General features: G+C 41.6%; 1 protein-coding gene across 1 annotated transcript; it reads left to right on the top strand.

The window, feature by feature from the left end:
• Positions 1-260: 260 nt before the first annotated feature.
• lonp1 (lon peptidase 1, mitochondrial) lies at positions 261-13,934 on the top strand. Its single transcript, XM_062423667.1, has 21 exons — positions 261-791; positions 1,101-1,189; positions 1,475-1,594; positions 1,680-1,851; positions 2,729-2,842; positions 5,839-5,900; positions 6,607-6,736; positions 6,956-7,039; positions 7,125-7,193; positions 7,574-7,725; positions 8,768-8,906; positions 9,410-9,588; positions 9,787-9,874; positions 10,969-11,091; positions 11,185-11,301; positions 11,487-11,627; positions 11,752-11,917; positions 12,053-12,139; positions 12,260-12,387; positions 12,750-12,914; positions 13,223-13,934. Exons 1-21 carry the CDS (start codon positions 273-275, stop codon positions 13,376-13,378), a joined length of 3,000 nt encoding a protein of 999 aa, XP_062279651.1. The 5' UTR covers positions 261-272; the 3' UTR covers positions 13,379-13,934.
• Positions 13,935-14,531: the final 597 nt, after the last annotated feature.

The raw sequence follows: 14,531 nt of genomic DNA, 5'->3' as shown, positions 1-14,531 counted from the left end.
TTTCATCACTTTTGAACTTCATGTAGTGTTTGTTGTGAAACAGCTGTTCCATTCAGTAGATTTATACATGATAGCATGTAAGTATTACAACACTCCTCATCCCCTCCTACTCCTCTCTGTCACAGCGTCGTCAGTGGATGATGTGAAGGTCACAGACTTGTTACACAAATATCAGTCCTCCTAGTTGAAATGGATTACAGCATGAAGAAACTACGTCATCAAACGTTGACGGAAGAAGGTCGGTCATGTGCAGTAGAATGCTCCAGATCAACATGGGGACCTGGATGAAGTTGCTTGGCGCTGGCAGACAGCTGCACACTAATTCCACTCTGTTCAAACTAAACTGGTCCGGAGCGTTCAGGACCGGGGGCAGCCGCTATCCCCTGACCGACACACCAGGCCTGAGTCGGCTCTACGCCACCACCGGGACCTCCCAGCAACCCACAGCCCTGTTAGCTGGCTGCAGGTTGACCGCTGCACCGCACCGATGGATGCGTGTTGGGAGCGTCCTCCGCGGCCACACCGGTCTGCTCACACCGATCTACCCACGTTACACGATCCAGGACAGAGCGTTCGGTAACCGGGCCAGCGGTGCGGGTTTCTCCGGAGAGGACGGTGGGGAAAGTGCGGGCTCAGGAGGAGAGGAGTCCGGGGGAGATGGGGGAGCATCATACAGTGGACCTCAGATGACAGCTCTCACCCCCATGATGGTACCAGAGGTGTTTCCCAATGTGCCACTGATCGCTGTCAGCAGAAACCCTGTGTTCCCCCGCTTCATCAAGATCATAGAGGTGAGGATGATCTGCTGTTAGGAACACATGGTGATGATGCAATCACACAGCAACTAGCTCTACACAAGGTCGTGGATGCACAAGCAGTTTTCTGTGTTAAAGCCTAACACTGTTGAGCATCCTGCTCTGACTGAGTCTGCCTGTGTGACTTCATGTGTGTGACCAGTTTCATTTAGACCCAAAAGACATTTTAGCTCTGTCTACCATCTCTTTCATATGGACCATTCTAAAAGCCTTCCACTTCTATAGATGTACTCTGAAGTATTTGCTTTCCGGTGCTGAGTGTGTGTCTGCCGGTCTCTCTGTCAGGTGAAGAACAAAGAGCTGATGGAACTGTTGAGGAGGAAGGTTCGACTGGCTCAGCCATATGCTGGAGTCTTCCTCAAGAGAGATGATAGGTAAGTGTGATGGATCACTGATGGTCAGGTACCATGTGTACTTCAGTATTCACTTCAGTAATCTTACTGTCACTGGCTTTCACATGATTTGTAAAACTTCATATAAATGCTATAGTTGGTGAAAAAGTGGTAAACACAAGCAGATACACATTTGTATCCGTGCTGATGTGATTTACATTACAGTGCAGTGTGTCAGTACTATTCACTGACAATCTGCAGTAATGAGTGAGATGTGCTGTCTGTGTGTGTGTGTGCTGTAGTAATAACTGCGTTTGTCTCTTGCAGTAATGAGTCAGATGTGGTGGAGTCTCTAGATGCCATTTACTCTACAGGGACCTTTGTTCAGATTCATGAGATGCAGGACCTGGGAGACAAGCTGAGGATGATCGTCATGGGACACCGCAGGTTAGAAACCATCATGTTGCTACCGGCACACAGTTTGTCTGTAGTATGTGTAGATCTCTGTTATATGTGCTCTCTGGTTTGTCAGGATCCAGATCACAAAACAGCTGGAGCTGGAGGTGGAGCCTGAGGAGGCAGCAACATCCCCCGTGTGGTCAGAGTCAGAGTCTGAGTCTCAGTCCAAACTTCCAGCAAGACGCAAAGCCAAACGTAACCGCAAGGACCAAGCAAGTACACCAGCAGAGCAGCTTGAGGACAAGGTCTGTGACATGAGCCCCTACACATACTCTTTGGGGTTATTTGATCAACTTTAAGATTCTGAGCGAAGGACCTGCAACACAAATTTAAAGCAGACCAAACATGATAATGGCATCACATTTCTATTGAGTAATTTACTGTCATATATAATAAAAGAAGGCGAAAAACCCAAGACCAAAAACTAGTAGCCTAGCAAATAATATAGGTGTCTAATATTTTCAACATAAGTTACAGTAGATTTAGGAAATTCTACATTTGTTACTGAACTGCACCTCCGGGCTTCTTCACTGAATATTTTTGTTATATGTTCTGTGTATATGTATTATTACAGCCATCATTCATTTATTAGTGGTGGTAGCAAAAGTATTTAAGGTTCTATATGTAAGTATTTACATGTATTAATATATAACTTTATACAACCGTATAGAACCTTTTAATTTTAATTTAATTTTCGTGTCAGTCATTTTTAAAGGATAGGTTAAAAAAATGTCAAGTCTTTCTTGAAACAGCAGTGTACAAATGAACATTAAACTCATTTTTCTTGTTGTTATTATTCCTCCTGTTGATACTGACCATTAGAAGATGCCTTCATAATGCTCTTACAATGGAAGTGATGGAGGACTAAATCAGGGAAACACTGTCCAAGGAAACACTAAGAGGGAATTTGATGCTAAGAAGACTGTAAATGTGTCAGATATCACTTGATATGACTAACTCACACTGATGAAGCTCAATAGAAGCTGATCATCTACTTTTAAATGTATCTTTGCATTAAATGACTGTGTGGACACAGAGGAATAATTTCAGTGAGGAAAACTTCTTTCAGTGCTCACCTGGCTTAATTCTGACTTAATTGTTGTTATTGTTATTGCTGGTTAGATTGCAGAAGCTGATCTGAGCCCAGAGCTGAAGCCTCTGCCCTCCTCCAACATCCTGATGGTGGAAGTGGACAACATTCAACATGAACAGTTTACTGTCACAGAGGAAGTCAAGGTACAAACAAAGCACACACTTCACACTGAAGATAGAATCTATGGCTACGTTCACACTGCAGGCCTTAATGCTCAATTCCGATGTATTGCTCAAATCCGATTTTTTGTTTGGCTGTCCATATTACACTTTTAAATGTGGCTGCGGACTGCGATGCGAACAGCTCATGCTCCTGAAGTGCTCAGTTGATCATTAATGACTTCACATACAGAACGGTGTTTACGGAAGCGACCATGGCAACAGCAACAGCCGGTGAAGTTACTGGTAGTTTCATTCATGGTCTAATGTTAAAAACAGTGTGTGGAGGCAACCAGCAAATTTGTGAGCGGGTTATGTTAAAAAGGAGGAAGAGGAGAAAGAAAATGAATACTTTAATGATGTCCGTTTTTGAACTGTGATGTGTGTTGCTCCAGAATAATGTCAAAGCCGCAATAAATGCGACCTGACTGTTCAGATTGCGGTCGCATTCAAAAAAATCTGATATGTATTTGGAAATGTCAGATTCAATGCGACTTGTGCTGTTCACATTGTCAGAAACAAATCAGATATGGGTCATATCGGATTCATGTTACTTTTAACTGCAGTGTGAACGTAGCCTTTGGTACAGTGGTACATCTTCTCATTTAGTGTAACCAGGTTGGTCATTTCAAGTAAGGTGTGCTGACAAAGAACATATGCATGACAAAAGATAAATGATGAAAGGAGAGCTAACTACACACACACACACACACACACACACACAAACACACACACACACACACACACACACACACACACACACACACACACACACACACACACACACACACACACAGATGTGTTCTCATATTTAAAATGATTCCATCTGAAGACTAAAACTGAAAATTAAACAAAGTAGCATTTAGGAGTGTGTCACTCAGTTTTCACATTTGCATACATTCATGTGAGGAAGAGCCCTGTACTGTCTGCGTGTATGAGCTCTCACTGCACTGTCAGTCTGTTGAACACAGACACAGCAGACACCAAAGAACTAGAACACTAGAATCATGATGTGCTGCATGTAGAACAAGGTTACTACAGTGCATTTAAATACGGTCCTGGATTACCTGTGAGTATACTACCTCTGAGTATCTGTAGGGTTCCAACGGTCATGAAATTCCTGGAAAAGTTATGAAATTAGAAAAACTATTTTCCAGGCCTGGAAATGGTTTGGAATTAGGTGAATGTTTTGGAAAAGTTTTGGTTTAGGGATGGCCCGATCTGATATCAAAGATAATGCATATAAGACAGGCTGCATGAACTTCACTTACTTGTGTCACAAGCGGGAATGTCTCAAAGGCGAGTGAATGTAAAGTTAGCTAGCAGGATGCTTATCTGAAAAAATGCTGGATGTAAGCCCTGCAGCAAAACTTTTGATGTTTGCAACATATGGGAAGCGACATTAATTTGTCAAGGTGTGACCACCGGAAGTGGTCTTTACTTAAAGTACAAATTTAATAAAATGTCCTTGATGTATGATCGCGACCATGAAAGCCCAACTTCCCTCAAATCTAGCTTTTTTTCTAGGTTTTCTGAAAAGTTAACAGCTCTGGCTATGATGATGTTTGACAGATGGACCTGCATGTCCGGATTTGGGATGGGGGGCAGGTAAAAACCTGGTACTGTGCCCTATAGTCACTATGTGGGCCTACCTTTGTTAAACTACTTAGATGAAGTCAGATTATGGAAAAGTTTTGAATATTCATTGGTAAAAATGTGTGGGAAGCCTGATTGTAAACGCATACATATTAAGCATAACACATATTATATTATTATAATATATAATAATATATTATATCATATTGTATTTAGGTGTGGAACGGTTCACAAAATCCACGGTTCGGTTCATATCACGGATTTCGGTTCGGTTCGGTTTATGTTGTTCTTTTCGGGGGGGCATTAAATTAATGCCTCAGATGAATTAACATTATTTTACACACACTGACAGCGTAAACACAGGCGGGGGTCTGGGATTCCCCCCAGAGAAACACGTCATCAGGAGGGATTCCCACCTGACCCTAAATGAAGGAGGAAAATATTGTAACAATATAAAGAACTGTCACATGAAGACCATCGTGCATGCTCCATAATACATTCATTAGTTTGATGAAGTTACTAGAAATGTTCCGTGCTACTTTGTTTTTCTGCATCAGTTATTTCGTAACTGATCGACTGCCGTGCTAATAATAAAAGGTTATAGATATTTACTTTGTAGAGATATTTTGGGTCTACACATGTTTGTGTATCCTACCATTTGTGTTATTGTGTAGTTTGGCTACTTTGTTATAATCAACCTGTATCTGGAGATGGTGAGTCTCTCTCAGGTCAGTAGCTGCTGGTGCTCGTACTGTTGGAAAGGTTGACACGGAGCAAAAGCCTCCATCCTCCATCAGTCCCACGTATAATAATGTAACGCCTCCATCCTCCATCAGTCCCACGTATAATAATGTAACGCCTCCATCCTCCATCAGTCCCATCTATAATAATGTAACGCCTCCATCCTCCATCAGTCCCACGTATAATAATGTAACGCCTCCATCCTCCATCAGTCCCACATATAATAATGTAACGCCTCCATCCTCCATCAGTCCCACGTATAATAATGTAACGCCTCCATCCTCCATCAGTCCCACGTATAATAATGTAACGCCTCCATCCTCCATCAGTCCCACGTATAATAATGTAACGCCTCCATCCTCCATCAGTCCCATCTATAATAATGTAACGCCTCCACGTCGTGCCAAATGATAAAATAAAAAAAACTTCACTTGGTTACTGGCAAGACTTACGTTCCGCGTGTCATGAACCGAACAAACCGAACAATACACACTTGCCCTGAACCATGACAAGTGTAACAAACTGGACGGATTTTTTAAAATGAACTGTTCCACCCCTAATTGTATTGTATTGTATTATATTGTATTATATCATTTTATATTATAGATAAAAAGATCATCTCTGTGATATGTGTTGCTCTGCAGGCATTGACAGCAGAGATAGTGAAGACCATCAGGGACATCATCGCACTCAATCCTCTCTACAGGTCAGTTTTTTAGGGTTTATATTAAAAACCTATCACAGGTAAACAGTCCGTGTGGAGAGCAAAAGAGGTGGAACGCATTGGCCCAAATGTAATTTCAAATCTCAAGTTGCTAATTGGACCATAATCAATTAAGGGCGTACTCACACTAGGCAATCGTACCGTGCCCAAGCACGTTTGCCCCCTAAATTCCGGATTATTTTGCTAGTGTGAGTGCAAGTGTACCGTGCTTGAGTACGGTACACTTCCCTGGTACGGTACGCTTGGAAGAGGTGTGCTTAGGCACGGCACACTTGGTCACGCATGCGTTCTAGGGATTAATATTTTTCCCGAAAATAAGACATTTTAAATGCCGGGAAAAGAAGCCAATTTTCCAGGGAATCCCGGGAAATCGACGATTTTTTGAGGGCAACACTAGCTGAGCCCTGGTCATTTCACAAGCAACACTAAATGCAACGTGGAGACATTATGCATATATATGGGTTCCCAATCCAACCATTTTTTGTGTATTATTTTATCATTATTAAGGCAAAAGAACTCAATTTATGTCCATCGACATTATAATGAAAAGGCCCTAAGTGTGTGTGTGTGTGTCTGTGTGTGTCTGTGTGTGTGTGTGTGTGTGTGTGTGTGTGTGTGTATGTGTATGTGTGTGTGTGTGTGTGTGTGTGTGTGTGTGTCTGTGTCTGTGTCTGTGTGTGTGAGACAGAGAGTCAGTCCTCCAGATGATGCAGGCTGGTCAGAGAGTGGTTGATAACCCCATCTACCTCAGCGACATGGGAGCAGCTCTGACAGGAGCAGAGTCACATGAACTACAGGACGTTCTGGAGGAGATCAATGTGAGCAGTCTGTTTGTTACTGTAATATCCACAGCTCCATAGATAAGTGTAGGGAAGCAGTTGTGTGCTGCTCTGTTGGAGGTGGAAGGGGTGGGGAAGTTCACACCAGGTGTTATCATGTATATTTTTACATCTTTATATTTAGCATCTGTCATTCATGCTGTACAATGTACAGGCAGTGTTCAGGCCTTTAAACCTGGTTGCTGTGTGTCTCTGCAGATTCCCAAGCGTCTCTACAAAGCTCTGTCTCTGCTGAAAAAGGAGTTTGAGCTCAGTAAACTGCAGCAGCGACTGGGACGAGAGGTCAGAGGTCATCACCAAACACAAATGAGCTACTGCTCTGCTCACACTCTTCAATCATTCATCTGTCCCCCTGTTCTACTCACAGGTGGAAGAAAAGATCAAACAGACACACAGGAAGTACCTGCTGCAGGAGCAACTCAAGATCATTAAGAAGGTAGAACAGACTTTGTCTTACTTAGAACTGACCTGTTCTTGTCTGTCACATCAGATCAACTTCTAATCTAAAACAGTGTCAGTCCACCAGAGCTAACATGTCAACTGCCACATATTCAACCTCAAAGGAAAAACAGACATTTCCTCTCTAAGGTTATATTAATTTTACAGGATTATATTAGATTGTGTCCACACCTAGAATGTGTCAGACATTAAGTCACCACAATACCAATGTGATCACAAATGATTGCCTCAGAGCATTGTCTGTGACAGCATCTTTTCCTGTGCTGTGATTTTCACCAGAACAGAAGAGTGTTTAGTAGTGGTCCCAACAGGCATGCGAACTTGGACCTATTAAAAATGTTTTGTTGCCATTTTCAGGAGCTGGGTCTGGAGAAAGAGGACAAGGAAGCCATCGAGGAGAAGTTTAGAGAGAGACTCAAAGACAGGACTGTCCCTCAGCACATCATGGACGTGATCAATGAAGAACTCAACAAACTGGGACTGCTGGACAACCACTCCTCAGAGTTCAAGTTGGTCTTATTTTTGTCCCACTAACTCTCTCTATTTGGAATACTTTCTGCTGTCATCTGTAGTACACGTTACAGTGCAATCAATAACTGCAGTTGTTGCCTTTGACTTAAGTCCCTCTATTTAACATTTATCAACCATATATTAATAGTTATAAATAGTTTATAATAGAACATTTATAATACTGTAATGTAGTTAGAAGCACATATAGGTGTTACTTAATGTATTGGTCAACAACTACTGTTGGGCCCCTGGCACTTCTGTGCTGGGGCCCTAATAAACCATCACAAACACAGAAGGGTTCCTCCTCTTCAGGGTTTGAACATAATAATAATAATCATCATTTTTTAATTGTATGCATCTTGCTCATGTAATATAGGCTGTGATTAGATGAGACCCAGTGATACAACATATTCAAACTGTATAAATATAGCAGTTAGTTAAAGTAAATCAATAACAACATTTACAGTACAGATTTAAATTGTTGCAATATATTGTAGTCATTTTAAATTCATAATAAATTCATAGAAAAACAGAAAAAAAGGGAAGAGAGAAAGAAAGAGAAAAAAATAAATAATAAACCTGCTCAATCTCAGGAGGGTATCACCTTGAACTCCTAAATATGTCTACAGGAGACATTCTAATTGTTGATAAATAAATATGAATAAATTACATTAATAAACACAAAAATATCCTTACACATGCTTGTGGGTGCTTTATAGAGTGATAAAAACATGAATTAAATGTCTGTATACCTCTTATGAATGTCAAATAAGGGGCTTTAAGTAAAGTGTTACTGCAGCAGGTTTGACTTGACTTTCTTATAGATTGTGTGGTAGATGTGCAGCTCTGCTTTCATGTGCTTGTTTATTGTGGTCAGATTAACCTTTGCTCTGCGTCACACATCTTACTGTCCTCAGTTAAACGGGGGGAACATGTTTTTGACCTCTACAAGTGCTGTGTTTCGTTTGTATAGGACTCAAGCACATACAATACAAATTCCTACCGGTAATTTGTGTGTGTGTGTGTGTGTGTGTGTTTCAGTGTGACCCGTAACTATCTGGACTGGCTGACCAGCATGCCATGGGGCACCAACAGTGAAGAGAACTTATTGCTAGACAGAGCCAACGAGGTTCTAGAAGAAGACCATTATGGAATGGATGATGTTAAGAAACGTATATTGGTCAGTAAATACACACGTACACACACCTTTCATTATCCTGCTGCAGTATGAAAGATGCAAAGCAGAGTGTATAGACTGTTTCTGAAGAATGGAGTCATTTCAGTTCAGTTGTTCAACTCCAGAGGAGTTGCCATTCATCTCCCAGACATTTTTACTTTTTTCACCACTTCACTTTTGTCATCCACTGTGAAATGTTAATATTTCTTAACCCACTTAACCCAAGTGTTGCCCCTCCTTAGAAGTGGTTTAGAAACTGCTACTTGTCCTCTGAGACCACTATCAGACAGCCTTATTTTGACAGTACTTCTAGGTCCACAAGAAAAGAATGTGTGCAAGTTATTAAACTTATTTTCAAGTTGTAACCCTTTTTAAATTTGACTAAACAATATGCAAACAAAAAAGTAGCATCACTTCATTGACCCATATACCATTCAAAAAATGTAGGAAATCTACTTTGTAAAGACGTTTGAAATGAAGCAGACCTCTTCTCTGTCTCTGTGCAGGAGTTTATAGCAGTGAGCCAGCTGCGTGGCTCCACCCAGGGGAAGATCCTGTGTTTCTACGGTCCTCCTGGTGTAGGAAAGACCTCCATCGCTCGCTCAATAGCCAGAGCCCTCAACAGACAGTACTTCAGGTTCAGCGTGGGAGGAATGACCGATGTGGCTGAGATTAAAGGACACAGGTCTGTACTTCCAGTATTAGAGAGGAACACTTGAAACATTGTCAGTACTATGTACAAAGCTCTGTGTGGGCAGTGAGCAGAGGGACAGCTAATACTAGAATTAACTGTACCTGCAATGTGATGGTTCATCTTTGAGGAAATATGGGGAAATTATTTTCTAAAGTGTGTGTGTTTCCGTGTGTGTGTCCGTGTGTCCAGGAGGACATATGTTGGAGCGATGCCAGGGAAGATTATCCAGTGTCTAAAGAAAACCAAGACAGAGAACCCTCTGGTACTAATAGATGAGGTCAGTATGGTGCTGTCGCTTTTTCACTCTCTCTGTGTGAGTTCAATGTTAATCCATATCAGAGCAGCAATAATATCTACTGTGCTATTACCTATGTGCAGTGAGCAAATGATTCTTTTTAGTTTCAGTTCATTTTAGATGTTAAGTCAGGGGCAGAGTCACTTTGCCTGTTTTAATGTACTATAAGTGACATGTGGACTACCATTATTTGTATGAACAGTATGTTCAGTCATATTACATACTCTATAACCACTGTTCTCTTGCCTCTGGTACAGTATGAAAAACCAACAGTCTCTATGTTATCAAGCTCACACAGCCCAGGACAATAAATGTAAACAGCTACCATCAATGTTATACACTTCCTAGATTAGTTTCCTTGGGTTAACTAAAATGTTAAACTAAATGTTAACCTAATGCCCAATAATCAAGACTTGTATAGCTAAAATCAACTTAAAGCGAACCCCTGATAATACTGACCTGCTTCACTTGCCTGTACTTTTAGTGAACCACATTTTAAACTTATTAGTAAAAGCTTTTTTACCACAGTTTTAAATACCACAGCTTACCTTTCTGAGTATAATTGCTGGCCATGTGACAATTTACTCCTCTTTGAATGGCTGCTGCCAGCTTCTCAATAAGCAAAAGTGGCCTCAAACTGCTTTAATGAACATGACAATTAGTTCAGTGTACTTCAGGGGCCTCCCCAGTCACCAGATGTGAACCTAATATAATTTGGGATGTGGTAAAACAGGAGATCAGCAGCATGAATGTGCAGCTGACAAATCTGTAGAAATAATGATATGCAATCTCATACTCATATGAAATAGAATCTTATATCAGAATCATAATGAAACCAGTATTAGTATAGTGTTACTCATGAAGTGCTCTCTGAGTACATATGCAGAGAGAAATCCTTCAAAATAAACAGGACTCTTATGAAAAGCAAACTTGTGCAGACAGTGAAAATCAGACTGTGTGAACAGTGTTCAGCATTTTGTCACAGGGGTTTCTCTCTGAGCTTCACTAATTATTGTTGTAGTCAGGGACACGTGATGTTAATGATAATCTATCTTTCTCTAACCTGTCATCACCAGGTGGATAAGATGGGCCGTGGTTACCAGGGCGATCCATCCTCAGCACTGCTGGAGCTTCTGGATCCTGAACAGAACGCCAACTTCCTCGACCACTACCTGGATGTTCCTGTCGATCTGTCAAAGGTGAGAGTGTGTGCTCTTTATATACACTTCCACAGTTCTTCGTGAAAATGCAATCTTTGTAAACCACATCCCGTTCTGTCTGCTCCAATCAAGGTTCTGTTTATCTGCACGGCCAATGTGATTGACACCATCCCAGAGCCCCTCAGAGACAGGATGGAGATGATTAATGTGTCTGGATATGTGGCCCAGGAGAAGCTGGCTATCGCTGAGGTGACACTAACTTACACATTTGACTGTGGGGGACAATAAATAAATAAATGATGTTTTATTTTTGCTCTATATGCTTCATAATAGTGCACTATTTTCTGTTCACAGCATTCAGCAGCTAGTAAAAATGTAGTATGCCTTGCTTGTACATTATGGTTTTAATTTCCATTTCTTGTGTGTGTGTCCAGAGGTACCTGGTCCCTCAGCTGCGCTCTCTATGTGGGCTGACTGAGGAGAAAGCCTCAATCTCATCTGAAGCCCTCAGTCTGCTCATCAAACAGTACTGCAGGGAGTCTGGAGTCAGGAACCTGCAGAAACAAGTAGAGAAGGTAAAACACTGTGAAGCTTTGTTGTGGATGTACTTAACTACAGCTCACATGTCTTTAAGTTACTTAGAACCTCTGTTCTGAGTATTTCTTTGTTGTAATCTCCTCCGCGTCTGTCTTCTGTCAGGTTTTCCGTAAGGTGGCGTTCTCCATCGTCAGCGGGAAACAAACCACAGTGAGTGTTGCACCTGACAACCTGCAGGACTACGTGGGTAAACCCATTTTCACAGTGGACAGAATGTATGATGTCACACCCCCTGGAGTGGTTATGGGTCTGGCATGGACTGCTATGGGTGAGATACACACACACACACACACAGACACAGACACACACACACACACACACACACACACACACACACACACACACACACAACAATAGAAAAGTAGCATACAGAAGCTCTGACTGCATCCTGTCCTCTGTGTAGGAGGGACAACATTGTTCATAGAGACATCACTGCGACGTCCTCCTGGAGGAGCAGACTCGAAGGGAGAGGGATCATTGGAGGTCACAGGTCAGTTAAGAAAGCCATGAATTGGGTCATTCTGCAGGTTCATCAAACACTGTTCAGTCATTTAGGAGCCAACGAAGCATCAGTCTGATACATCGACCATATGCTGGTGCTCCTCTGCAGGTCAGCTGGGTGATGTTATGAAGGAAAGTGCTAAGATAGCGTCAACCTTTGCCAGAACCTTCATGATGACACAGCAACCAGAAAATCACTTCCTGGTCAACTCCCACCTACACCTGCATGTCCCTGAGGTAAACATGTTGATAATGTACTATAAATAAATGACTAACTCATTACTCTTTTTATTTGTTGTACTTATTCTTTAAGATTATGCAAGAGAAAATCCATTTTGTTTGAGTAGCATTTTAAAGGTTCTATCTGTAAGAACTGTGAAGCATTTGCATGGAGACCTTCCCCGACTTTCCCAGTTGTCTGTAAAGCCTGTGGATTGATCTGGACGTGACGTGTGTTCCTGAGACTCTGCTCAAAGCTGCTAAATATAGAATTTGAAAATTTCCTGCAGCGCTCCATGTGGTCAAAAATCAAAAATCTGCTGTGGTTGGCAGCAGTGCTAACTCCTGTCCTTTTTTCTGCAACTGTCACTTGTTTCTAGGGAGCGACTCCCAAGGATGGACCAAGCGCTGGCTGCACCATTGTCACCGCACTGTTGTCCCTGGCAACCAACCAGCCAGTACGTCAGAATGTAGCCATGACTGGTGAGGTGTCACTGACTGGGAAAATACTGCCAGTGGGAGGAATCAAAGAGAAAACTATCGCTGTAAGTACAAGACACACACACACACACACACACACACAGATAGAAATGGTTCCCAACTAACTAGACATTTGTGGACCATGAACATCTGCAGCAAATGTACTGACAATCTGGGCAGTAGATATTTAAGTGTGTTGCTTGGATGAATCAAAAAATATTACAGCACTTTCCAATCGTTAGAGCCCACTGCTATCAAGGCAAATATATACTTGGTTTGTAGAAGTCATTCATAACTTTCAAATTCATTTGCATATTTACTATAGAATTAGTAAACTGTACAACTAGTAACTGTATTCTGTTGTACTTGTCAGGCTCGTCGTGCTGGTGTGACGTGCATCGTCCTGCCATCTGAGAACAAAAAAGACTTTTCTGACCTGCCAGACTACATCACTGAGGGCCTGGAGGTCCACTTTGTGGATCACTACAGCCAAATCTATCCCATCGTTTTACCACACAGCAAGTTGTAACTTGCTTTCGACTACAGCACTAACAACAAGCCAAAACGGAGCCAGACTTCTTTCACTTCAGGACCCAAAACCTGTCCATTACCACAGAAGACCGATTGTTGTTCTGCTTGTACTTAGTCAAATCCACTCTCGTTCTGACTCGTGTTTTGACTGTAAACATGCAGTATGGATTCTGAGGTCTTGGTGCTACATCATGTGTTCCAACAATGTCCAGAGAAGCAGTTGGCTGTGTGATCCCTTACATGTATGTCATACTCAGCCAGTAGTTCGACAGCCACCACGTGACTCCTGAATGTAGGAAGACACAAGATCACTGAACTGGGACCATGCAGTGTGAAAGATGGACACACAGCGTAAAGTGATGATGATGAACACTGGCCTGTTATCACAGATTATGATGTCATCAATGAGCAGAAGTGAGTGTGGTGACTTTGCTGTCAGGCAGCCTCTTCACCCACTGTTCTCATTGTACAGGGCTGTGGATGACTCTTTAATAGATGTATTATATTATTTTATATTATTACTGGTCAGATGAGATGATGATGTTGAAATAAATTAAATAAACACAGTTCTGCTGGCTGCTGTCATTATCAACCTTCCTTCATGAAGAATGAAAAAGAAACAACTGTTGTGTGTAGTTTGTGGTTCAGGAGATAAAGCAGCTCCTCCAGTCCACATGTTGATGTGTCCTTGGGCAAGATACTGAACCCAATAATGCTCCTGATGGCTGTGCCAATTGTGTGTGTGTGTGTGTGTGTAAATGTTAGTTTCCTCCCGATGAGCAGGTTGGCACCCTGCCATCAGTGTATGAATGTGTGTGAATGGGTGAATGTGACATGTAGTGTAAAAGTGATTTGAGGAGCTATATGGGCCATTCTACAGAATTGGTGCAAACTGCTGTTAAAAAACTAATTTAAAAAGCATTTAAGTTTATAAATCTTAGATGTTAACAAAGATCCTGCTAATATCGATTGAACCCCAAAATAATATTTGAGATAGCAGTAAGTTTAATATATTTAAAATCATCATTTCTAGGTACTTTGTATTGTGAGGTGGCTGTCCCCAACCCTAACCCTTACATTTCAATGAGTGAAAATTATACTCAAATCATTTTTGCCAATTTTTCCATTGTTGTTTCTCTTTATCTTTTTGA

This window comes from Scomber scombrus, chromosome 8 (assembly GCF_963691925.1).
Source record: "Scomber scombrus chromosome 8, fScoSco1.1, whole genome shotgun sequence".
Classification (NCBI taxonomy): domain Eukaryota; kingdom Metazoa; phylum Chordata; class Actinopteri; order Scombriformes; family Scombridae; genus Scomber; species Scomber scombrus.
Note: the sequence above shows the minus strand (reverse complement) of the source record. Positions and strands in the feature narration are given on the sequence as shown.

Excerpts from the sequence above, each read along its gene's own strand:
- lonp1 (XM_062423667.1), top strand. The coding sequence starts at position 273 with ATGGGGACCTGGATGAAGTTGCTTGGCGCTGGCAGACAGCTGCACACT. Across the intron at positions 6,737-6,955 it reads ACGTTCTGGAGGAGATCAAT|ATTCCCAAGCGTCTCTACAA; the intron begins GTGAGCAGTCTG and ends GTGTCTCTGCAG. Across the intron at positions 12,388-12,749 it reads TACACCTGCATGTCCCTGAG|GGAGCGACTCCCAAGGATGG; the intron begins GTAAACATGTTG and ends ACTTGTTTCTAG.